Below are 26,435 nucleotides of genomic sequence, written 5' to 3'. Positions count from 1 at the left end.
TTCAAATGCTATCTACCTCTAGAGAAAGAACTGACAGTGGAATGCAGATTGAACTATACTTTTTAAAAGTTTATTTACTTTTTTTTGGTTTCTGTCTTTTTTTTTTATTTTGGTCTGTTTTCTTTCACAACATGGCTACTATGGAAATATGTTTTGCATGACTGCACATGTGTAACCTATATTAAATTGCTTGCCTTCTCAGGAAGGGGAAACTCAAAATTTTAAACAAACAAATGTTAAAAAAAGTTTTTACATGTAATTGATAAAAATGAAATAAAATTTTCTTTTAAAGAAGGTATAGTTTCTGAACTTTCCATATGGAACTAATGTACAAAGAAAAGGGCTTTTAAGCTTTTTATGTGGACACTGGGGAAGTCTGGGAACATCTATGAATCCATTCTTGAAATCATTTTCTTTTTTCTTTTTAAATTTATTTTTAACACTTATTAAGAAAATTTTAGTTCAAAATATATTTTTAATGCATGAAATACATGGGATTACTAGCAAAACCAATAATATTAAAATATAGGTTTCAAAATACATTTTTCAAAAAAATAAGTTCAGGAACCCCAGATGAAGATTCCCTGGTCTACATAATAAAAATGATAGCTATCATATAGCAGTTTGAGATTTGCAAAGTACTTCACAACACTTATCTAAGTTGAAGATCACAACAACCCTATGAAGTAGGTGCTATTATTATTTTCATTTTACAGTTGAAGAAACTAGAGAAGGGGTAGTGGTGGTCATAAATAATATTTAAGGAAGGATTTGAACTCAGGTATAAGCTAACTCCAAATTCAGCTCTCTACCCACTCAGCCACCCAGCTTATTCCAGATGCGGAACCTTCTTAGTCTAAGACTAAAGTTAAAGTAGTGAATTATAGGTAAATGTAGATGGAATTTACTAATCCAGTCCAGTTTTTAAAACCTCAAAATCATTTTTTATACAAAAATATAGGTCCTGCAGTCCCTTCTAGAGAGACTTAGAAGGAATGAGGGTGGCAGAGAGAAAAGCAAAAAGGGACTTTTCTGTAGTGGAAAGTTTCAGAGGAAGCCTGTGGGGAAAGTTTGCTGGAAGGCCAAATATTTTTCTTAGCACCTTCAAATACTTATTTGCATTGTTCATCTGGATATGGGTCTGCCTTCAGAGAGAGCAAATTGCCTTAGGGAGGATAGACAGAAACTTGAGAGAGTGGTCTGGGATTGGGTGTCCAGTTTCAGTACACCATATCTCTAGATTGTGCAACTCTCTACCAAGTCCCTTTCAACACACCCTAATCTCAATAGATATCCAGCCCCATTCCTTGTCCTTCAAGTCTTAAGGGCCTGGGGATGTCTTAACTGGGTGGGAGGACTGAAAGACCTGAACACTAGAGTTGAAGAGCAGGAATAGAACATGGAGATAGAAGATAAGGAGGAAGCAATAGTTGCAATCAGCCCCAGACTAAGATTCATGGATGAAACTCAACAGTTCACAAGAGACTAGTTGGCATTGTGAAATTGGCTGTGGCCAGTAGCTTAGACAGTGCCCCTTTCCACTGATGTCCACTGAAGTGGGTTGTCACAATGAGTGGTATCCAAGGCCAGGAAGGTATGGACCAGAATATTCAATACCAGAAAAAAGGGAGAAGAGCTTAGATGAATCCCTGAGACCAGATTTGAACTGGGGGAGAAAAAGTCATCCTCATTCCAGGTCTGTCACTCAATCCACTATACCAGCTAGCTGCCTAAATCTTATGCTTGTGTAATTGAGTGGATAAGTTGATTTTTATCAATAAAGAAGGGTTGGTTGCTAGAGTGGAAATAATGGAAACTTTGTAGGAAAGTTACATATCTACCTTAGATTTGTTACAAGAGAAGAAGAGGAAAGCAGGATATACTCTGATTAAACACCTTATATTTTTAAAAATAATATTTTATTTTTTCTTAATTGAACATAAAAGCAATTTTAATGCTTGTTTTTTAAAAATTTGCATTCCAAATTCTCTCCCTCCCTTCTCTGAGTTCGTAAGCAATTTGATATAAATGATATACATACAATCATGCAATTTGTCATATTCATCTTTTTAAAGAGTAGGTATCAAATTCATGAAAGGGATAGGAAAGGTCCAATGGCTTATAATTCTACAGGAGAAGATGCTCCAGGAGCTTTTTAGAATTGATGTCTGAAGCCAACAATAAAAGCAAATTTCATGAAGGAGAAAAAGGGAGAATTTATTATTATTATTATTATTATTATTTTTATTAAAGATATTATGTGATGGGGATGGCTACATGGCATAGTGGATAAAGCACCAGCTTTGGAGTCAGGAGTACCTGGGTTCAAATCTGGTCCCAGACACTTAATAAATTACCTAGCTGTGTGGCCCTGGGCAAACCACTTAACCCCCATTTGCCTTGCAAAAAAAAAAAAGATATGTGAGTGTTATAATTTTTTCCCCCAATCTTACTTCCCCCCCCCCCATGGAAAGCAATCTGTCAGTCTTTACTTTGTTTTCATGTTGTATATTGATCCAAATTGAGTGTGATGAGAGAGAAATCATATCCTTCAGGAAGAGACAGAAAGTCTAAGAGATAACAAGATCAGACAATAAGATATCTGTTTTTTTCCCTAAATTAGAGGGAATAGTTTTTGCACTTTGTTCAAACTCCATGGCTCGTTATCTGGATACAGATGGCACTCTCCATTGCAGAAAGCCCAAAATTGTCCCCAATTGTTGCACTGATGGAATGAATGAGTCCTTCAAGGTTGAACATCACCCCTATGTTGCTGTTAGGGTGTACAGTGCTTTTCTGGTTCTGCTCATCTCACTCAGCATCAGTTCATGCAAAACCCTCCAGGCTTCCCTGAGTTCCAGCCCCTCCTGGTTTCTAATAGAACAATAGTGTTCCATGACATACATATACCACAATTTGCTAAGCCAGTTGAAGGACATTTACTTGATTTCCAATTCTTTGCACCACAAACAGGGCTGCTATGAATATTTTTGTACAAGTGATGTTTTTACCAAAAGGGAGAATTTTTAGAAGAGATCCTGTGGATGAAGAGATTTTTTAAGAGACCTGTATAGATAATAGAAACAAAGTCAGTTAATGGAGGATAAATAAAAAAGGTTTTTATGGTCCTGTAAGAAGGGTATGAGGATTGTTGTTTGAGAGTGAGCTGAGGCTGGTAGAGACAACTTAGTACGACGAAAAGTGGTTGGTTTTTTAAAAATTAATATTGGAGAAAAGAAGACCAAAGAAAGGAGAGGTTGACTGCTTAGTGTGATGGGATGATAGGATATGGTGTAATGCAGAGGAGCTCAAATCTTGTTTTTCTTGTTTCCTTGGTGGAGGAGAACCATCTCTGGACTAAAATGGAAGAACCAAAATGACTTAACAGAGAGCTGAAGCTCAAGATAATTAGGGAGATAAGAGTATTTCACTGTCCTTAATGAATTCAAGTCATGAGGTACAGTTCAACAACATCCCTGGGTACTAAAGTAGCTGTAGGGCCACCATTAGCAGTCTTGGGAAGATTCTGTAGAACAGCGAGGAGAATACAGGACCAAAGAAGGACAATTGTCCTATTAGGGGAACTTGCTAACTATTACCAGTGGGCTTCACTTCAATTCCTGGGAAAATATGAAAATATATTTAAGTGATAGTTAATTGAATAACTAAGAAAAGGAATAGTGATCCCAAAGAACCACCATGTCATCATTAATAAGAGATGATATCAAACTAACCTTAATTTGACAGGATTATTGGACTGATATAGGAGAAGGATGTTTTAGATATAACTTACCTAGGATTTAGCAAAGCATTTGAGAAAGTCTGTCCTATCAATGACATGACATGACATGAATGGTATGTTTATCAAATTTCTGATTGATGTAAACCTAAGTGGGATTGCTAACACAATGGATGAAAGATTTAAGGTTCCAAAAAGAACCCGAAAGAAGATTTCATGAAATCTAATAAGATGAAATGTAAAGGAATAAATGAAATGTCTCATATTTGTTAAAAATCAATTCCATAAATTTAAAATAAGTCAATCAACAGGCATTCTTTCAACTATGTTCCAACTATAGGAATATGAATACAAAAGTCTTTGCCAGAAAGGAATCTGTGCTTTTTTTTTTTTTAGGTTTTTGCAAGGCAAATGGGGTTAAAGTGGCTTGCCCAAGGCCACACATCTAGGTAATTATTAAGTATTATTAAGTGTCTGAAGCTGGATTTGAACTCAGGTACTCCTGACTCCAGGTCTGGTGCTCTATCTTCTGTGCCACCTAGCTGCCCCAATCTACTTTTTTTTAAAGAAAGATTTTATTTATTTTGAATTTTACAATTTTTCCTCTAATCTTGCTCCCCCCCCGCAGAAGACAGTCTGTTAGTTTTTACAATGTTTCCATGGTATGCACTGATCTAAGTTGAATGTGATGAGAGAGAAAATCCTATCCTTAAGGAAGAAAAATAAAGTATAAGAGATAGCAAAAGTACATAATAAGATAATGTGTTTTTTTTTTTATTAAAGGGAATAGTCTTTGGTCTTTGTTCAAACTCCACGATTCTTTCTCTGGATACAGATGGCATTCTCCATCACAGATACCCCCAAAATTGTGCCTGACTGTTGCACTGATGGAATGAGCAAGTCCATTAATGCTGATCATCACCCCATGTTGCTGTTAGGGTGTATGATGTTTTTCTGGTTCTGCTCATCTCACTCAGCATCAGTTCATGCAAATCCCTCCAGGCTTCCCTGAATTTCCATCCCTCCTGGTTTCTAATAGAATAATAGTGTTCCATCACGTACATATATCACAGTTCGTTAAGCTGTTCCCCAATTCTTTACTACCACAAACAGGGCTGCTATGAATATTTTTGTACAAGTGATTTTTTTTTAGGTTTTTTTTTTTTTGCAAGGCAAATGGGGTTAAGTGGCTTGCCCAAGGCTACACAGGTAGGTAATTATTAAGTGTCTGAGGCTGGATTTGAACTCAGGTACTCCTGACTCCAGGGCCGGTGCTCTATCCACTCTGTCACCTAGCCACCTGGTACAAGTGATGTTTTTATCTTTTTTCATGATCTCTTCAGGGTATAGACTCAGTAGTGGTATTGCTGATCAAAGGGTATGCCCATTTTTGTTGCCCTTTGGGCATAAGAATCCACTTCTAATGTAACTGTCTCTATGATATTGAGCCTCAGTTTCATGGTATTTGAAATGTGGGATTTAGATTAGATGGCCTCTGAGTTCTCTTCCAGGTCCTGATCTATGATCTAGATTTGAAAATTAAACACTTATCAATTATGCATATAATAAATATAAATATTATGTTTTAATATATTATATCTACATTACTCTCTGTATCTCCAAGCTTACATTCTACTGGATATTGATGAACATGGGAGAGATAGGTGTTGTTGGACATACAGAGAAGGGTTACCGAGGGTTGTAGAGGAATCTCAAGGTCATGCTGTGGGAGGCTCAGCTGGGGAAGTGGAAGTGGGGATGTGTAGGCCATAGAAGACAAAAGTTGGGGGGGAGATATGATAGCCTTTTTCAAATATTTGAAGGGGCAAGCATGGGGAAGGAGTTTTAAGATTTATTATTTCTGCTTGGAAGAACTAGAAGAAAAGGTATATACTACAAAGATGAAAATTTAGAATGAATTTAAGAAAAAAACTTCCCCAAAAATTAGAACTATCCAAAAGTGTAAAAGATTGCCTCAGGAGGTATTCAAGGACAGGCTGTTTATCCATTTGACCTTAGGCCAAACATTTAACCTCAGTTTCCTCATCTTTAAAATGAAAATGTTTGACTATTAAGTATTTTAATAAGTTATATTAACTATTTTCTAAGATTCTAAACTGGCCATCTTTGGAGAAAAGAGCTTTCTAGAGAAACCTTATGGTTATGAAATGGTTATCTTAAAAAACATGTCAATTCCATATATCCATATCTTATTTAGCTTGAGTAATTTCCAGTGTTTAGGGAAGACTTCAGAATGACTAGAAGTGGAGCTGCTGGTTTCTAGGATCAGTCCTGGAGACTCCAGATGGGGAGCAAAATGGTCCTGCTTCTTTTAGATGGTAGTGCTTTAGATCCTAGGTTTAATAGTACCATCTGTTTCCCTCCCCCCCTTCCAAATTTTCTTAACTATTAGGCAAAGACTACTGGATAAAGTGAGAAAAAACAAACAAACAGACATAGCCTCTCTCTAGGGGAGAGATGAGGTGAAGAGTCATATGGAGGGGAGGGTGGTATCAGTTTACACCATGTGCTTCTACCATGGTCTACCAGGCAATGACTCCTCTGTAGATTTACCATGCAAGGAGAATGGTAGCTGGGCTTCTGAGAACTAATCAAGGGAGAGGCTATCAAATGATTATTTGGGATCAGGCTGGGGGTAGGGCTGAGGCTGCTCCTCAGTGAACCTTGGCTGGTAAGGAGAAGACTGGGAGTAGCTCCATTTGGTCATAGATCCCAGGGCCTTGGGTGACCTGCTGCCCTACTTTTTCTGGGATAGTGGACAAAAGGGGCAGATCCTTGGGAAACTTAACTTGTGGAGCTGTAGACAATCATATTATCATGGAGTTAGAGTTAGAAAGGACCTTGGACACTATTGAGTCTCACCCCCTTCCTCATTTTATAATTGAGTAGACAAAGGTCCACAGAAGTTAATTGACTTGTTCAGGTTCATAGTTTGTCAGTGTCTGAGGCAGAAGGTCAACCCAGGTCTTCCTAATTCCATATCTGGTACCTTATCTGTTACATCATGTCATCATGTTGCCTCATTGAAGGAGAGGGCTAGCCAAACAAGCCTATACCCTCTTTCTGTAGACACACACACACACACACACACACACACACACCTGTAGATAAAGTATGTGAAGATAGGAGGAGTTGTCAAATAGGAGCTTCTTTGCAGGGGGTTTTGAGGTGAGTTTATCAAATGCTATACTTGCTTCAGAGGATGTACAAAGAGATCTGTTTATGGCGATCATAATCTATCCCTTTCCCTCACTTCCTAAGTTTCCCTTTCAATTAAAGTCCCAAGAAAATTGAAGCAAAAGGCCACCAAGGAGAGCTTTTGTAAGTATTTGTTAACTTTGTTCCAGTACAGGAACTTGTCCTACTTTGTTTGTGGCAGGTATGCCTTTGGGCTCAGGTTATGCTCTCTAGTCTTGATAGTTTTCAAATAGAAGTGTGTTCTCCAGACCCTGATTCCCCTTCCTATCACAGCATCTTGCTTTGGACAATTTTGTCTTCTCAAACAGTAGCAGAGATTTCTTTATGGAGATTTCTGAAAGATAGTGAATAGTTTTAGAAAACTGAGGAATCCTTTTGGGCAGGAACTTATCTTAAAGATGGATTCTGAGATAGAACCTTGTCTTCACAAAGTCATATTTTTAGAGGTTCTTTAAAAAAAAGAAAATGTAAATTCAGAAATAGTATGCCAGGATAGAGGAAAATCCTAATCCTCATTCCTAATTAATTAATTAATGTTTCAATTAAATCTTTTTTATTTTTATTTAAGTTTTTTTGTAAGGCAAATGGGGTTAAGTGGCTTGCCCAAGGCCACACAGCTAGGTAATTATTAAGTGTCTGAGGTCAGATTTGAACTCAGGTACTCCTGACTTCAGGGCCAGTGCTCTATCCACTGTGCCACCTAGCTGCCCTTCAATTAAATCTTTAACATTTTCCAGACCTAGTTTGACTTCTTTGATTTTTTTGGCTCATAAGCCTCAGGCTACCACATTCAGACTTTCATATCACCTCAGGAGATTATGACACCTTCCCTCCCATAACATTCCTTACCTTTCAGTCTATTTTGAAATTTATTCTGGGCAGAGTAGTGGGAACTGATTCCTCCTTTCTCTAGATTAACTATGAGTCAATCATGAAGCCTTCTTCTGATAGTGGGTTCTGGGTGCTTTACCATAGCATCACTTAATTAACTAACTTCCTCTCTTTTTGATCAAGGTATAAGCCTGAAAACACTAGACAGGTAAATAAAAATGTTTCTAGCACTATGAAAATCAGAATAATGTATCCTGACACACTAAGGTTTCACAAAGGACCACTCTGTTCATTACAAGGTCCACCTATTCAATAGATGAGGACAGGAAGACACTAGGGGTTGATGGAGAGCCTGGAGACAATATGTAATATTTAACTTTCTACAGTGTATAGTCTAACACGTCACTTCTTCTCTAATGCTCAACAAAGCAGTGGTATCTGAATCAGATTGGAAAATTTGATTCCCCCATAAATGAAGTTCTAGAAGCAGAGGTTGACAACCATTTGTCAGGAAATTTGTAGAAAGAATTAATGTTTTGGGGAAGGATGGGCAGAGCAACCTATTTGAGATTGTTTCAATTTGGAAAGCCTGTTAGTGGCAATGGCAGGATCAGCATGTAAAGCATTTTAGGCTCTGGTTGAATCAGCAAGTCCTACTCTACCCATTGGAGAAAAGTCTACCGATGCTTGCTATGTAGTTCTATTACAAAAAATTTTGTACCTAGAAACTCAATAAGGAGAATAACATTTTCACATAATTCGCACTGCTTTTAGAATGAACTGAGATCTCTGTTTGCTCCATTCTTTACCTTTGAGTTTTATCTCCCAGCTTTTTTCTTTTCACCCCTGAGAACCAGCTCCCCTCAGCCCTAGTTCCATTTCCCTATTTATCCCTTTTTAAAAAAACCTTCATTATATAAGTTTTGACAGTTCTTCCCATATCCCCCCTAGACCAGATTATTTGGTTAACATATAGCTTACATGTATGTGCTCTTTCCTAACTTGATACCTTGCTTCCCCTATCTTTCCAATATAAAGACTTGCCATTATGGTAACCAACACTTTGGTCTCCATTCCAGCAGGTCCAACCGATCCTTCTCCAAGCAGAGCCTTGGAGGGCCTAGCCGGCACCATTACCTCCAACGAGTGGAGCTCTCCTACCTCCCCTGAGGGGAGCAACATCTCCGAGGGCAGTGAGGCTTTGGACAAACCCATCGACAATGATGCAGAGGGTGTTTGGAGTCCTGACATTGAGCAGAGCTTCCAGGAGGCCCTTGCCATCTACCCACCCTGTGGCAGGCGCAAGATCATCTTATCAGATGAGGGAAAGATGTATGGTAAGGAGTTAGAGATGGGTCTGGATTTGCTATTGGTGATAACATTTATTAAGTTCCTAGTATGTATGGAATATTTTTTTTTCCCCTTTATACTCAACAATGGAAGAAATGCAAATTTTAGTTTAAAGATATTGCCCCTAGGGGCAGCTAGGTGGTGCAGTGGATAGAGTACCGGCCCTGGAGTCAGGAGTACCTGGGTTCAAATCCAGCCTCAGACACTTAATAATCACCTAGCTGTGAGGCCTTGGGCAAGCCCCATTGCCTTGTCAAAAAAAAAAAAACCCTAAGAAAAAATTGCCTCTGCCCTCAAGGAGTCTATATTTTATTGGGGGAACAAGATGCAAATAAAGTTATAAAACATAATTTTACAAGAGAAGTTAAATCAGTTACAAAACCTAGTCCTGAAGGAGGCCATTATTAACCTGGAGCATTGACTAGTAAGGTGACTTTTGAGTTTAAAGAAGTTTAGTTGTTAGACAAACAAGACATATATTCAATTTATCCTAATACCGTACATAATAATAAATATTTGATAGATGTTATGTGAATGACATAGACAGCAGTGGTTTGGGAAATAAAGATCATTGTGACCTGGGGTGATCAAGGAAGATTGCATTAAGGAAAGATCATTTGATCTACTTTGAAGAATAGGTAGAATTTTCATGGATGAAGATGGGGAAGAGGATTCAAGGTAGAGGGGACATCATGATCAAATAGAGAAAGACTTTGAGAGAAAAATAAATTAGGTGTATTGAAGGCATGGTTAAATGAAGATGATTAAATGAAGACATTGTGGTCCCTGTTTGCAAGCAAAAAGGGAAGAGAACCATTCCTGAAGAACAATACTGTAATGTGGACATAGTAGTTATGTGATGGGGACAGATGTTTGCTTGGGGAACTGCCCATGTTGTCTCCCTGATCCATGAGCAAGTTAGAGCTTCAGACAGGCAATCAGCTATACACTGTAATCCTAGGTCCCAGGCTACTCAGAGCTCAAACTTTTATAGAGTTTTAGACAAACAGCCAATATGGCACTAATAGGACTGTGCCCCATTATCCTTGGGCAAGACAGTGAGGTATTCTAGTCCTGAGGTGTCAAATATGCAGTCCCAGGGCCTCTTGTGCCTTATAGCACTCCTGAGTGTAGCCCAAAACAGATTAAAATGTAATTTAGAAATGTTTAACAAACTGAATTAAAATATAATAATTATATATTAATATTTTATTATTCTCCTATAAACCATATATTAAGATATAACTATAATATGAAATTATTATGTATGTTACATATAATCACATATTATGTTAAAATATAATTAAATTATTTCAATTATTATGTTAAATGCCATATAATATTGTGTTAGTTGATATTTATATTAATATCCAGCCTTCAAGGATTGTTATATATGGTTTAGAGGCTCCCATTTCTATTTCAGTTTGATACTGGTCTAGACCACTGAAATCAGGGTATTTTCTAAAATAAGGAATGAGGAATGTGGGGCAAGGACCTGGGAAACTTGGGAAACTTGGGAGATAGATGCATTGTCTTCAAGGCAGTTGAATGTTTGCATATAAGTGTCTTGGAAGGTGGGGCTGTACCAGTCAAACCAGTTTTTACCAGTTCACACTGCCCACAAACACAGTCTAGTGGTCAGAATGTTAATTGCAAATGAATCTCTTTGAGAACAAGAACCATATTTTATGAAGTGTTTAATTATGTGGGTACAGTTCAAAATGGCATAGAAGAGAAAAAGGCAGTCAGTGTGGGCTCAAAGAGACTTTAATGAGGGAATTGGAATTTTGATTATTTTTTATTTGAAAAAGAAATAGACCCTGGATAAGTATATGGGAGAAGAAAGAGACTTCCAGGTAGAGAGGACCACTAGCAAATGACTAGAGGCAGGAAAATGCTTTCCAAGGTTACTAGATATATTTAGTAAGTAAGGATTATTTCATTTGTATCCTTTGCACCTAATATACATGCTGGTTGATTGTGTAAATGCTTCTGATTGGAGGAGAGGTGGGTCTTGGAAGGGGGGGGGTGGTTCAAGCTGTCATCAACTGAAGGATTGAACAGAGGAAGGATAGAGAAAAGGAGGGTCTTGGAAAGACTAATTCAGTGGTAGCATAGTGCAAGACTCAGAGCTAAGAAGACCTCTGTGAAGAATCCCCCTTCTGATATTTGTTACCTATGTCACCTTGAGTCACTTTAACTTTTTTGAATTTCAGGCTACTCTCTAAGAATATAATTATATACAGGTGCATTAAAGGAAAGTACCCACAGCAGGAGTTCCATGCCACCAAAAAGAAGTCAGTTCATGACATATTTTTTTTTTTTTAGTTTTTGCAAGGCAAGGCAAGGGTTGCAAGGGTTAAGTGGCTTGCCCAAGGCCACACAGTTAGGTAATTATTAAGTGTCTGAGGCTGGATTTGAACTCATACTCCTGACTCCAAGGCCAGTGCTCTATCCACTGTACCACCTAGCTGCCCCAGTTCATGGCATATTGATGTAATCTGAAAGTGGTATGCAGAATAAATTAGAGAAAGGAAAGTCTAAAAGCTTAAAATGGTAATGTTGCTTGTGGTTTAATTCTCAAATATGGGAGAATAAGAAGCAAAACCAAATAAATTTGTTATCCAGGTATTCTATAGACACCTTATACATAGATGAAAAAGATGAGGACTTTAGGAAATGTCACAAGCCTGTATCTCAGAAGTATGATAATTTTTGAGACTTCAGTTTTTTGGACATCTACCCAAACTTTCCCAAAGCAGAGCAGTTAATAATTCATTGATTTGCTTTAGTAATAATTTCATTTTGCCAAAGGTAAAAAAAATGAAAATTCTGATTCTAATCAACAATAAAATCTAGATGAGGTTGATGAGGAAAGCGAAGGATAAGTAGAAAGGTATTCTTTAGTTCTATTAAGGAAAAGAGAAGGATCAAAGAAGGGAAAGCACTAGTTGTAGTAGATAATAGATTATAGTAGTAGGTAGGGATGCTCAAATTTTCTTTTGCTTCTATTTCTTCTATGGAGGAGAATTATCTTTGAACTAGAGAACCAAATGAACTGTTTAATAGAAAGTTGAAAACCAATATTAAGAGGAGATAGAGAACATGTAGCTTCTCTTGATGAGTTCAGGTCCATATGAACATCCCTATATTGAAATAACTGGCAAATAAAAAAGTTATTAAAGGAAATCAATTTAGAACTGAATGGGATTTTAGCAGTCATCTAGTCTGCATAGTTAGTGAATATCCAGTAAATCTTTATTACCTTTTTTTGACAGAGTTACTATACTTGTAGACCAAGAAAATACAAAAATATTTGACCTAGGCTCTCTGACTACTCTTATGGACAGTAGGGAAAGATATGGGTCAGCAACTGTTCATTTGGAACTGGTTAAAAGATCAAATATAGAGAATAGTCACTATGAGTTAAAGATGTGATGTCAACTTGAAAAGAAGTCTCTAGTGTAGTACTCCAGCTGTTAAACATTTTTAATACTTTGCTGTTAAACATTTTTATGAATGACCTAGATAAAAGCAAATATGGCATCAAAAGTTTTGTGGATGACACAAAACTAGAAGGGAGGTCTATCACATTGCATTAGGACAAGAGCTAGAGTTCAAAATTATCTCAATAGGCCATCATGTTGGTTTGAATCTAATGTGATAAAATTTATTAGGGGTGTTCCATTTTGGGCATCATCTGAGAAAGGCAAGTTGATAAACTAGAAATTATCCTGAGGAGGGTCCCCTAGAATAGTAAAGAGTCTTGAAATCAAGCTTTAAGGGCAACATTTAAAGAAACTTTCTAGTTTCTAAACATTTCTATGTTTAATCTGGAGGGGGAAAAAAAGCCCTGGGACAAGTTGAGGTATGCAGTTGGGCATGGCAACTTTCTTTAAGGTTTTGAAGAACTGTCTTATGTTCTATTTGGGCCTAGAGGACAGAACTAAGAATATTGAGTAAAAATTACAAAAAGAAATATAGAGTTGATTTAATAGTAAGCCTTCCTAATAGAGCAATCCCAAAATGGAATTGTTTAAAGGAATAGATTGTTTAAAGAGGTAGAAGAAGGTAGTGATTAATCACTTGTAAAGTGTATTGTAGAGGAATTTTTTTCCCCTCTATTTGAGTTTGGGCTCAATATTCTCCATGGTCAACTAAAAATGCAGTAATTCTGCAAAATAAGGGAGGGATGTCTGAGCTTTGGGGAAAGGAGGAGGAGGAGGAGAAAGAGAGGTGGTGATAGTAGTAGTAGTAGTAGTAGTAGTAGTAGTAGTAGTAGTAGTAATAGTTGTAGAAGCAGTAATAGTAGTACTAATAGCAGCAGCAGCAGTAGTAGTGGTTCTGGTGCTGGTGCTGCTGTAATGGCAGTGATAATATTAGTAGTGGTGGTAGTAGGAATAGTACTAATGATTGCAGTAGCAGCAGTAACTGTTTAGAATGCTAAAGTATTATAAAATTTACAAAGTACTTATTTCCCAGCTAATTGTGAATATAAGAATTTTTATCACCTCTGTTTTACAGATGAAAAAAGTAATGCCCTGGAAAGAGACTTTACCCAGGGTTCAATAACTGGGAAGCATCAGAGTCAGAACTTGAATTCAGATTTTCTTTTTTTAAAAAATATAGATATTTTATTTGAATTCAGAATAATGCTCTAAATTCACTAAACTTCAGGAAGGTAGGGGAGAAAAGAAGGGGGAAAAAAGGTAAGAAAAACTAAATAAGGAATGGAAGAAGAGAGGTATGGTATAGGGGAAGGAAAAGGCAGATTTCTTGTGGGATCCTAAAGTTGGTATGTAAAATTTAGTCTTCTCTTCCCCCAGGACCCTTTGATTCTGCCCCCTCATTTAGTTTTCATCTTGATAGCTGGTCAGGAGCTTTGCCTGACTGGGGAGTTGGAGTTGTCAGTGGGGTCTGTTGACCTATCTCAGCTCCCACTGCACCTGTCCTCCATGTGCACAGACTTCAGACACTGGCTTATCCTCTCCTCTCCCACTCTCCTTCTCTTCTTACAATACTCTGTAGTGAATGAGTGCCAAGGCAGGGACTACAGAGTATGACCAGCCTGGATAAGATATATATAGTCCTGAACTCACTACTCTGTGGATGAGATGGGGCACTGGGAGGTGGAGGTAGGGAGCAGTCTGGCACAGCTGCCAAAGGTTTGATCCCCTTCTGGAAGCTGTCCTGCTTTCTCCTCTTTCCCATTGCCTTCTCTTTCTACCTTACTTTCAAGAGTCCCTGTTCTCCTCCCTGTATTCCTTAGCCTTCCAAATAGTATTTTTTCCCCTTTTATTCTTGTGTTGGACTTTCAGTTCCATTTTACTACTATTCTTCTGAATCCTTGGTCTAAGGGCTAGAGTTAGACCTGTCAAAAATCTGTCATTTTTCTAGGTAGCATGGACTCTTCAGGAAGATTATGATACAGCGATAAGAACACTAGATTTGGAAACAGAAAACCTAGGTTTGAGTTCTGATGCCAGCCAGGATAACAGGATGTCAACCAGGATTATAGGGTATCAAGTTATGAGATCTGGTCTAACACCCTCATTTTACAGATGAAGAAACTGTGACCAAGAGAATCTAGGTGACTTACCAGAATTCTGTAATAACTAATTATGTAAGGTAGTATGTGATAATTACAAAATGAATTGTATGCAACAGTGACTCTCAGGAACTGGGCATCTTTATGAACTGGAGATCTGGTGGGTAGTGAAAGTAAGGTCTGATTGTTTGAAAAAGCTTCATGAAGGAGATGAGATGTAAAGGATAGGTATGCTTTGTGTATGAAAGAAGAAGGCAAAAGGACATTCTAGACTGGAGAAACAAAGCTGGAAAAATCAATTTTATAAGTCAAGTCATAGATCCTAAATTTAGAGTTGGAAGATGGAGATGTTATCTAATCCAATATCCCCATTTTGTAGATGAGGAAAGAGATGGGAAGTGACTAACTTAAGGTCACAAAGCTGATTACTGGAAAGATGTGAGACTTGATCCTAGGTCTCCTGATTCTTATTTCAGCATTCTTTCTACTCTGTTGTTCTGGTTCTTTATAGGAGGGATTGAGAGGGGTATCATCTTTTCATAGGATTCCTGTTCTCTGAGTTATTTTCTAAATCTTTGAGAAATTCTTTCTCTCCATCCTTCTGTTTTTCCATTCCCTGTTTTTTTAGGTTTTTGCAAAGCAATGGATTAAGTGGCTTGCCCAAGGCCGCACAGCTAGGTAATTATTAAGTGTCTGAGGCTGGATTTGAACTCAGGTCCTCCTGACTCTAGGGCTGGTGCTCTATCCACTGTGCCACCTAGCTGCCCCACCTTTTTCTTAAAAAAAAATCCAAAACAAAAACCCCACCATGCTATACATGTGTGTGTATGTTTATTGTATATATACATTATATATATATATATGTATATATATATATATATATATATATATACACATTTTAAAATATCAATGATTCTTCCTTCCCTACTCCTTTATTTTCCCTTTGCTGAACTATAGAACCTTTCCTTGCAACAAAAATATCCAGTTAAGCAAAATAGATGAATATATTGTTCATGGCTGGAAAATAAGTCTTACTTTTCATTTATAATCAATCTCCACGGCCTTTTTTATCTCTCTTTCTCTCTCTTCAAATGCTTCCAGTACTATGAAGAGTGCTAAACTTTTAGTTAATCTGGCTCTTCTATTACTACCAGTATTTCCTTGGTGATGTCACTTAACCACTGTAGGCCTCAGTTTCCTCATCTGTTAAATGAAGAGTTTGAACTTGCTCTCTAAATCTCCCCCTTCCTGCTCTTATGACTTTGTGACCCTTGTCTTGCTCTTAGAATATTTAACTATTAGTTTTAGAAGAAAGCTTACAAATCACAGTATAGGAACATCTGGAAAGGGTAGTCCAGGGGTGGGTATGATGGGAGAAATTTATAAGAAACTGAATCGACATAAACTTTATTTCCACTGACACATATTTCCTAGTCCAAGGTGAGAGCTCTCCTCTCCTGGAATTGGAATAATTCTGGTGAGAGAGAGAAGTCTCCAGAAATGATTAATCTATCCTTTGGTTTCAGACAGACCTTGATAAATACTCTTCTGTCTAAGTGTCTCCCTTGTTTTCTTTGTTTTTTTTTATTTTTGAAAACTATTTGTATGGTAAAACTATTAAAAATTTGATCAAATTCTGTAAATCCATCAGGTATAGAAGCAATTTTTCAGGGGTAATTCCTTTATAGCTGGTTCTGTTTCCTTTTACGAGACTCTCTTTTGTTGTTCTGTTAATTTGGATATTTCATATCCTCTATTTTATGTAATAGATTTTATTAGCATATAACTTTGTAGTAGGTTCTGCTAATTGTTTTTATTATGGTTTTGTTGTAATTTTACTTTGTCCATTTTGGTATTTCGTAGATTTTGTTTTGTGCTCTCTTCTTTATAATTAGTTTAGCTAAAGATTGGTTAGTTTTTTCAAAGAATCAGTTCATAATTTTAAAAAAAATTAGCTATCCAGTATATAGTACTTTAATATTTGAGAAGTATTGAACAACAATCTCATTTTATCTTCACAACAACTCTGAGACGTGGGTGTTATTATTATCCAAATTTTATAGATGCGAAAACCAAGACCAACAGCAGTTGTATAGGTTGGGAATAAATTTGAACTCAGGTCTCCCTGACTATAGGTCTAGCTCTCTATATGTTGTTCTACTTAGGTACTGTCTATGTTTTCTATTACCTTTTTGGTTTCCATTTTATTTATTTCTCCTAGCTCTCTAAACATTGCTCTGCTTAGCTGCTGTCTGATTTCTATTACCTTTTTGGTTTTCAATTTATCTATTTCTCCCTAAATTTCAATAATTTCTCCTGTGCTTATTTTGGCTTTACTTGTTAAGTTTCTGATATCTAAAAATTCAGATTCAGTTCACTAACATTCTATTTTTTGTTTGATTAATGTATGTTTTTAAAGGTAGAATTTATCCCTTGAGGATTCTTTAGTGCATTTTAGAAATTTTACTTGCTTGAACACTTGCAAATGAAAAAGAACTGATTGACTTACAAGGTAGCCCAGTTCACTTTTTGGCAACTCTTAATTATTAGAAATTTATTTTATTAAATTAAAATCTGCCACCCTATAGCTCCTACATAGTTCTGCCTCTAAAGTCAGAAAAATCAACCTTTTCCTACATAGTAGCCCACCAAAAATTGCCTTATGTGCTGTATTAGAATTCACACCATTCAAAGTTCTATTTATTTAAATATGATTAGTTCCAACCCAGTGGAAATGTGCTTTGAGAATTTGAATAATATAACCAATTCATGGATTCATTATTTTTTGTAATTGGGAATCTAGCTATAAATATTTCATCACACTGTGTTTAGCATGATTATACATGTATAGCTTATATTAGATTGATTTCTGTCAGGGGGATAGAGAAGGGAGGGAGGGAGGGAGAGAGAAAAATGTAAAACTCAAAACCTTGTATATATATACAAAAGATTGTATTTCAACAAAAGATTGTTGAAAACTACCATTGCATATAATTGGAAAAATAAATAAATAAAATATTTAATAAATATTTAATCATCAACATTACTGTTATCATTATAATCCATTTAATGAGACTGATTATTAGTATCCCTCAAGTCTCTTCCCTTTATTGATATATACTGGGATTTGACAATTTTTAGTGACTGGATTAGTAAGAATTTTCCTGCACATGTTTTGTGTTCAGTGTAAAGCTTATAAAGTGGTTTCTGGTTAAAGAACCAGTTGAGTCGATTGGGTTGACAAAGTTACACTAAGGGAATTATTGTTTTCCTTGTTTTTTAGTAGATTCAGGAAGGGGTCATAGTATCTTATATTCAGAACTGGAAAGAATTGTAGAGGTCACCAAGTCAACTCTCCATGTTTAGATTTTTTTTTTTTAGATTTTTGCAAGGCAGTGGGGTTAAGTGACTTGCCCAAGGCCACACAGCTAGGTTATTAGTAAGTGTCTGAGGTCGGATTTGAACTCAGGTAAGTACTCCTGACTCCAGGGCCAGTGTTCTATCCACTGCGCCACCAAGCGGCCCCTACTCTCCATTTTTATAAAGGAGGAAACTGAGATCCACAGAGGCTGAAATGATTTGCCCAGAGTCAAAGATCTAGTAAGTGTTGGTTTCACACTTTCTAATTCAAGTCTAATATTCAAACTTGATAATTAGGATTTATGTCTTTTGGTTTAACTGGAACATCTCTAACTAGTTAGTTCTCTAGGAACCTAGAGAAATAAACCATTTTTTATAAATCACTTACTATATGCTAGATACTGTGTTATGCACCAAGAATATAAATACAAGCAAAAAGAAAGTCCCTGCCTCAAGGAACTTATATTCAAATTGGATAAAATGACCCCAAAAAGGAAGCTGAAAAGATTGGGAGGGTCTGGAAGGAAGATACACAATCTGAAGAATTGGGAGGGTGAGCATGGACGGACTGGTCTGGACATTTCCTCACAATGATAGTTCCAAGTAGGAACTCACCAATAGAGGAGGGAGCCACAAGGAAGATGGATGTTCTAGAGAAGTGAGGAGAGTCTGGATGAGGATGCAGAGATAACAAGTCAAAACTGCTTTGGGCTAAACACATGAAGAAACAAGTTTCTTTCCTCCAGGATACAGACTATTTTATCTCTATGCCTCAATCTTTCATTAGAGGTGTTTATTACTTCAGCTGATCTCCATTAAGGTAAGCTAGGGGGACCAAAGGGATTAGACCACTGAAAGCTGATTCTAGCCTCTTTCCCTAGAGGTCCTAATTTGCAATGATTAAATTTAGAGCTCATAAAAAGAGAACAGTGCTGGCAAGAAAATTCCTCACCGAAGGATATTTCTGGTAGCAGTGAACTGAAGACTGATAGGAATTTTTACTTCTTAAGCCAGAGTGAGGTTGGTGTTTTAAGATATCTCAATCCTTTATGGAAAATTTTATAGGTGAAAAATCTCACAGGGAAGCAAATGGATTTAGCCACCAAAGGGGGAATTGAGGCATGTGGGCTAACTGAGATGAGGATAACTATGGAGAAACCTGAAGATACTTGTTCTAGTGAGAGCTCATTCCCTGCATGGGATCATGAAGAGGATCTGTGAGTGGCTTATTGAAATGATCTAGACTAGAATAATTACTATACCTGCGTTGACTGGGCAAGAGGAAAGTGATAAAGATCTGCTATTAACTAAAGTTCTAGAATACTTTCTGCAATCCTCAGCATCCTGGTTAGAAGCAGAGCCAGGGGTGTGCTGGGGCCAGCTTTTATCAGCTCACAGGAACTGTTTATTAAATTTCCAGTGAACATTTATATCCTTGGAAATCTGCAAATGCTACAAATTAGGACTTGGCTTGTTTTTGTTTTGATTATCTAGACTTACTAAAGTGATGGAGAAAAATGTTAATAAAAATGCAAATTAACTTAAAAGGAAATTATACTTTCTTTACCCTGTCCCCCAGAGAGCTGCCTATTGAACCATTTACCAAGACTTATCTGGGCAGAATTGAAAAAAATGAGACCCAGTGGTCTTGTCTCCTGTCCCTTGTTTCCTTCCAGAAAGGAGCCCATGACTTTTCTGTGGGACCTGCAGCTGTTCCCTGGAGTTCTGGTCTATGGTGAGATGGTTGGGGCCCGAGATATGAGCTCTTCCATCCTCAGGGACTAGTGACCACTTGTGTTCTAACAGATGGATCAGGGGCTTGGCAGTGCCCATCCACCCTAGCCACACCCAGCCTCTCCTTTGAGGATGAATTAAGGACATCTGCTCTGTCATGTCCAACTAACTAGCTGGCTATAGCAGTAACCTTGAATTGTTGACCCTTGCCCCCTAGCCTGGACTCTTTTCCTAACCCCTCTTCTTCAGCCTCTGCTTTTATACCTCTCCCTAGTTTTACTACCTCTTCAGAGAGCTGTCTCTAATGTAGTCTAAGTGAAAATGGATGATCTGACTTAAGTGAACATAACTATACACCTTTTTGGAGACCAGGGAATTTTGCTACTCTATTAAAGGGATCCTTATCAATCTCTTTTTATGATCTGAGAGTGGTTGATTGTATTTCATGTGCTTTGTTGTAAGGAAGATCTGTTTAGAAAAAGAGAGAATGGGTTTAAATTTCAGATTAGGTATTAGGAGAACTTTGTGACTTGAAAGGTTAGAACATCAAACACATTGATTGCTAAGTAAAATTGTGGACTTTCCTTCTTTCAAGATACTTCTTATGTTTATACTTAATATGTGGACTTTATCTGAAGATGCTTTTATCTTAATGTACACACTTCAGCATACTGAAGAGGGAGCATGGTGTACTGAAGAAAGAGCTGGTCTCAGAGTCAGGAAGATCTGGGTTCAAGTTTCACTTCTGACAGGTCTGATCCTTATGAAGTCTCTTGCACTCTCAGTGCTTTATATGAAACTCTCTATACTATAAATTATAAAAAAAATGCTGACCTGCATTGTTTGAGGATGTCCCCTCACTTTGAAGTTCCCCATACTAGTGAAATCACAGGTTCAATTTTTATCCTTATATAGCTCAATGAATCTTATCATGTTGAGAACTTAGATCCTCCTAACACCAGGATGATCCTTGATTCTATGACTTTTTAAATTATTTTTCCTATCACATGTCTGATTCTTAAAAACATTTCTCTTTCTGAGATTATTTGTCTACAGTACTATCCAGAGGCAAGAGAATGAGGTGCTTCTAGAGGATTCACAGAAAAGACCAGGAATATATTTTCCTTGCTTTTCCCAGCCACTCACATCATATTTGTCTTTCTCTACCCTAATCTCTTCTATCCTGGTTCATTTTGAACTCTCACATCTAAAAGGTGAATCATTGTAAAGGTAGTCCAAGGCAATAGGATTAAAAATTCTGAATCCATTTCCATTTCAGCTGCTCAACTTGGATTAGACCAGTGTATTTGCCCTATGTTAAGTTAGGGAGAAAGCTTCATGGGTCTTGTTTTCTAAAATGCTTTTATGAAGTCTTTGGGAAGGGCTGAAGATTGAATTTAGAAGAAGGTAAGATCAAGGTGGATGGAGTGGAGTAGAAATAGAGTTTCAGGGTAGGAATATGGCAGTTGAGAAAGGGAAGCAGATATGAGGGAGTTCTGGGTCCCAGGGAGAAGTTAGATTGGGCATGAGGAGGAATAGACATAAGGGAAGCTAGGAGAGGATTAAGGGTGATATCTGGGAGTATTTGAAGGAGCCCTAGTGGAAGAATAACAATGGCTAGGAGACTTTCTAGGAGCAAGAAATAATATGAAACACATGGACCTGAAGTTTTTGGTAAAGTTAGAGAGATTTTTCTTTTTCTCCTTTCCCCCTCCAATCCCCATCCTATTCAGAAACAAACCACTGGGCTGTAAGGAAGTGAGGTCTTGGGGGGAAGTCATTAGATTTCCTCAGCTGGGTCTCTTTGATGATTGAATTCCAGATTTGCTGAAGGACCTTGGTAGAGCCCTTGGTAGGGACAGATATGACAGATTATTCATTCAGAATCCTAGACTAGGTACTATGTAGAAATACAGAGGGGAGTGGGTGTGATCCCTACTTTAGGGAATTTTTTCTATGAAACATAGAAGGTAAAAAAGAAAAAGATTAAAATGAAAGCATAACCAGTACAGGGGAGACTTTGTTATTTGGAATAAAGAAAAGTGGTCACAGTAGGATCAAGGGAAGAGAATCATTTTTGGCTCCTTCCTGTGAACAGAATCCTAAGACTGGAGAATGTCATCCTGGTATTGTCAGCCCCTGAGGAAGATGTTTAGAAATCTCTCCAGTAGTGAAAGATCGATGAAGCTCCAGAACATAGTAGCATATGGCCTGGGTTAGATGTCAAGCAGAATGGAGGCAGGATGATAAACTAGTTTACCTCTGTCATGTTGAAATGACAGGTAGGTGTGGTCCATGGGCCTCTTTGGCTTAGAAGAGACACTGAAATCCAATATTTTATTCCCTTGGGGAGAATTCACAACTGCTCTCACCTCCCTCTGGCCATGACCTGCTGGGACAGAACATAGTGTTATTTTGAGAGTACAACATGAGATCCAGTGATTATAAGAGAAGAGGACACTGTCTGGGGTTATGGAGGAAGTTCAAAAACAAAAAGAATGCAGGTACAATTGAGCCAACTTTGGTTCCCTGTTTAATTGGCTCCTGTCCTGTATTGCAATGCTGGCCCTTTGCCCAGAGCTGGCATGGCCTCTCTAGAATTGACCAGTCCATTGTGAGAGAAGAGTTCTTCCAATTCTAGGGGACAAATGGATTAAAATTAATATATTCTGTCTTCACAGTTTAGAGGTGGCTTTGATGTGGTCAAGTTATATGTGGAGTTAGTATTATGAGTCCACCAGGTTTGGTGTGAGGGTTGTGCAGAAGACTTGGAACAATTAAGACTTTTATATGATCGAGTGAGACGGTGTGATATAGTGCAAAGAATGCTTGACTCAGAATTGGGGGATCTGAGGTTCAAATACTGTTATAGCTAGCATTTACCAGCTATAGCCATTTTCCAATAAAACCATATCACACAGCCATTCTGAATTTCTAATGAAATGGGGATAATACTTTTATTAGCCTCCTCCCAGGATTATTTTGAGGGAAGGCTGTTATATGAACCTCTGATGTGTTAGGAATCTGAGAGCTCTAGAGATGGATACCAAAGTAGGTTCCAGGACCACTTATGATCAAAGAACCTGCTACTTATTTTCCTCTCCCCCCACCCCGATTCAATCTTTTCTCTTCTTTCCACTTTTCTTTTTTCACATTATATAGAAGCAATACTAACAGTGCTGGGATTGCAGGATCTCAAAGGAGGTTCAGGGTAGGGACAAAAGAAGGTGGTCAAGACTTGGCAGTGGGAGGTCTTTGGAGGTTAGTGCAAAACCCAGAGAGGGCTGGGGGGGAGGTGTGAAGAGAGAGAGAGAGAGAGAGAGAGAGAGAGAGAGAGAGAGAGAGAGAGAGAGAGAGAATGGAAGGAAGGAAGGAAATATGGAAATATTTACCTACTATATTCACCTTGCTAAGCTCTTTACAAGTATGATCTCATTTGATCCTCATAACATCTCTGAAAGTTAGGTGCTACAATTATCTTCATTTTACAGATAAGAATCATCTTTGACCAAGCTATTGAGTCTCTTGGGCCCTCAGCTTCTTTATCTGTAAAATGGAAGGGCTGGACTAGATAATAGTTTATTCCATTTCAATCCTATTTTACTATTGTAAGGGGGAGAGGGCTGTCAAAGCACCCTACATACAAATGGGTAGATGTTCACTGAGTCAACTAGGCATCACAAAGGAATCTACTCTTCAAATGTTTTAGATTAGGCTCAAAAATTGTTTGATCAATCTAGAAGTCCCTAAAAGTCATTGGATAAAATGGAGGGACATTTTATAGGAAGTATATAACCAGATAGATTGAGAAGACTTGGTCATGTCTCAGGGTTTTGTAGAAAACAGCCAACTATTTCAGAAGCCAGGCATTTGACTGTCTGAAAGACAGTCATTTCAGTCAACCCCATGGAAAGAATTGCTGGAGTGGGAGAAGAGCTCAGTCTGTCTCTCTCTCTTTGTCTATCTCTGTCTCATCTCTCTCTCAGGACAACTTCTCATCAGCCTCTTGGAGCTAACAGCATAACTAGACAAAGCATTTGTGCTATTCCTGATTAATAAAGTTTTCATGACATTCTCCATAAACAGTATAGTTTTTCTTTTTTAGTTTCTTATTAGTGTCTTAGTGTCTTTAGTGTCTTAATGCTACCTTTTTCCCTCAGACATTTGGTCAATTCCTTTTATTGTGTGGTTTCCATTTTCCCTACCATCTTGGTCATTTATTTCTTTTGTCATTTGACATTTTGTCAATGGTCTTTCTAAAACGAGGCCCCCCACAACTGAAAATATTACTCAAGATATGACCTGACCATATGGTTATAAATTAAGGCTATCTAAACTCACAGCTTTTTTGGGGGGGGTATTGTGTCAGACACTTGATTCATATTGAACTTGAAATTCATCAAAATCTCCAGGTCTTTTGCTCATAAACTGTAGTCTAGCCATACCTTTTAACATACTTGTGGAGTTTATTTTTTTTTAATTCCAGTGTTAGACTTTACATTTATCCCTATTAAATTTCAGTTACTTAGGTTTGGTTGTAGCTTTCTTAGATCTTTTAAAATCTTGATTCTGTTTTGCCCAAAGGGCAACAAAAATGTGCATACCCTTTGATCCAGCAATACCACTACTGGGTCTATACCCTGAAGAGATTATGAAAAAAAGGGTAAAAACATCACTTGTACAAAAGTATTCATAGCAGCCCTGTCTGTGGTGGTAAAGAATTGGAAACTGAGTGAATGTCCTCCAATTGGGGAATGGCTTAACAAACTGTGGTATATGTATGTGATGGAATGCTATTGTTCTATTACAAACCAGGAGGGATAGGAATTCAGGGAAGCCTGGAAGGAATTGCATGAACTGATGTTTAGCAAGATGAGCAGAACCAGAAAAACATTGTACACCCTAACAGCAACATGGGGGTGATGATCAACCTTGATGGACTTGCTCATTCCATCAGTGCAACAACCAGGGGTTTTGGGCTATCTCCAATGGAGAATACCATCTATATCCAGAGAAAGAATTATGGGCTTTGAAAAAAGACCAAAGATTATTACCTTCAAAATAGGAAAAAAACCCGTTATCTTATTATGTAATTTTATTATCTCATACTTTATTTTTCTTCCTTAAGGCTATGATTTCTCTATCATCACATTCAACTGAGATCAGTGTTTACCATGGAAACAATGTAAAGAATAACAGAATACCTTCTGTGGGGAGTGGGGGGAGGGAAGCAAGAATGGGGGAAAATTGTAAAACTCAAAATAAATAAAATCCTTCTTAAAAAAAAATCTTGATTCTGTAGTCTTCTCTTTCTATTTTTTCCAGTTCTGCCAGGTTTATTGAGCATTCACTATGTGTTTAGTTCTGTATTAGTAATGATTGTAGAGGATATAAAGTAAATAGCTGTCATAATTCTCACTCCCAAGAGACATCTTGGTGGCTCAGGATAGCAAGCTAGACTTGGTTTTTGCAAGGCAGTGGGGTTAAGTGGCTTGCCCAAGGCCACACAGTTAGGTAATTATTAAGTGTCTGAGGCCAGATTTAACTCAGGTACTCCTGACTCCAGGGCCAGTGCCACCTAGCTACCCCACAAGCTAGACTTGGAGTTGGTAGTTTAAACCCTGATCTCAGTCACCTACTAGCTATGTAACCTGGGACCACTTAAATTTGTCTGTTGCTTTAGTTTCCTCTTCTGTAATGTAAGGATTGTCTCAGTGCCTATGTCCCAGCATTGCTGTGAGAATAAGATGAAATAATATTAGTAAAGCATTTTGCAAAAATTAGTAAAAAGTATACAATTTAACATGTATAGCCTATATTAGATTGCTTTCTTTTGCGGGGAGAGGATTGGGGAGGGAGAAAAAATGTAAAACTCAAAACCTTGCCAAAATATGATTATTGAAAACTACAGGGGTGGCTAGGTGGTGCAGTGGATAGAGCACTGGCCCTGGAGTCAGGAGTACTTGAGTTCAAATCTGGCCTCAGACACTTACTAATTATCTAGCTGTGTGGCCTTGGGCAAGCCACCTAACCCCATTGCCTTGCAAAAACTAAAAAAAAAAAAACCCAAAACAAACAAAAATCCCATTCCATGTAGTTGGAAATATAAATAAATAACATATTAATAAAAAGCATATAATTTACTTGGAGAAACAGAGATACACACATAATTTTTAGTTGTGGGAGGAATAGAAGAGTTGCTGGAGAATTAGTAAAGACTTCTCTAATTCCTACTTAGTTTTCAAGATATAACTCTGGGCTGGCATCATTCATAATATTTTCCCTGTATAATAACTCACATTTAGGTAGAGAAGCAGTGTAGCCCAATGAATTCCTCAAGTCCTGGCTGTATGAATCCAGGCAATTCCCTTAACATCTCTGCTCCAAGGAAAATCTCTACAGGTATAAGTTGCAAACAATTCCTGAGTTATCTTGGACAAGGGGAATTTCCTTATCAGAAGTTCTTCAATGAAATCACAGAGTCAGATTGGTGCTAAAGTTTATAAATGTTTTCTTTTCTCTGCCCTCTGAGGAAGGTAGTACATTATTATCCCTATTTTATAGATGAGGCAAGTGAGTCTCTTAAAGGTTAAATTACTTCCCCATGATCTTTTATATCTGAGATGCATTTAAGTCTTTGAAATAGGATTGAAA

At 37.5% G+C, this 26,435-nt stretch overlaps 1 protein-coding gene across 1 annotated transcript in view; it reads left to right on the top strand.

The window, feature by feature from the left end:
- TEAD4 (TEA domain transcription factor 4) overlaps nucleotides 1-26,435 on the top strand; it is a 95,765-nt gene that overhangs the window by 32,758 nt on the left and 36,572 nt on the right. Inside the window, exon 4 of the mRNA XM_074195324.1 lies at nucleotides 8,869-9,126. Within this exon, the coding sequence (XP_074051425.1) occupies nucleotides 8,869-9,126 (258 nt within the window). The remainder of the gene's footprint in view (nucleotides 1-8,868; nucleotides 9,127-26,435) is intronic.

This window comes from Macrotis lagotis, chromosome 7 (assembly GCF_037893015.1).
Source record: "Macrotis lagotis isolate mMagLag1 chromosome 7, bilby.v1.9.chrom.fasta, whole genome shotgun sequence".
NCBI lineage: Eukaryota > Metazoa > Chordata > Mammalia > Peramelemorphia > Peramelidae > Macrotis > Macrotis lagotis.
The sequence above is the reverse complement of the archived record's forward strand: the minus strand, read 5'-3'. Positions and strand labels throughout refer to the sequence as shown.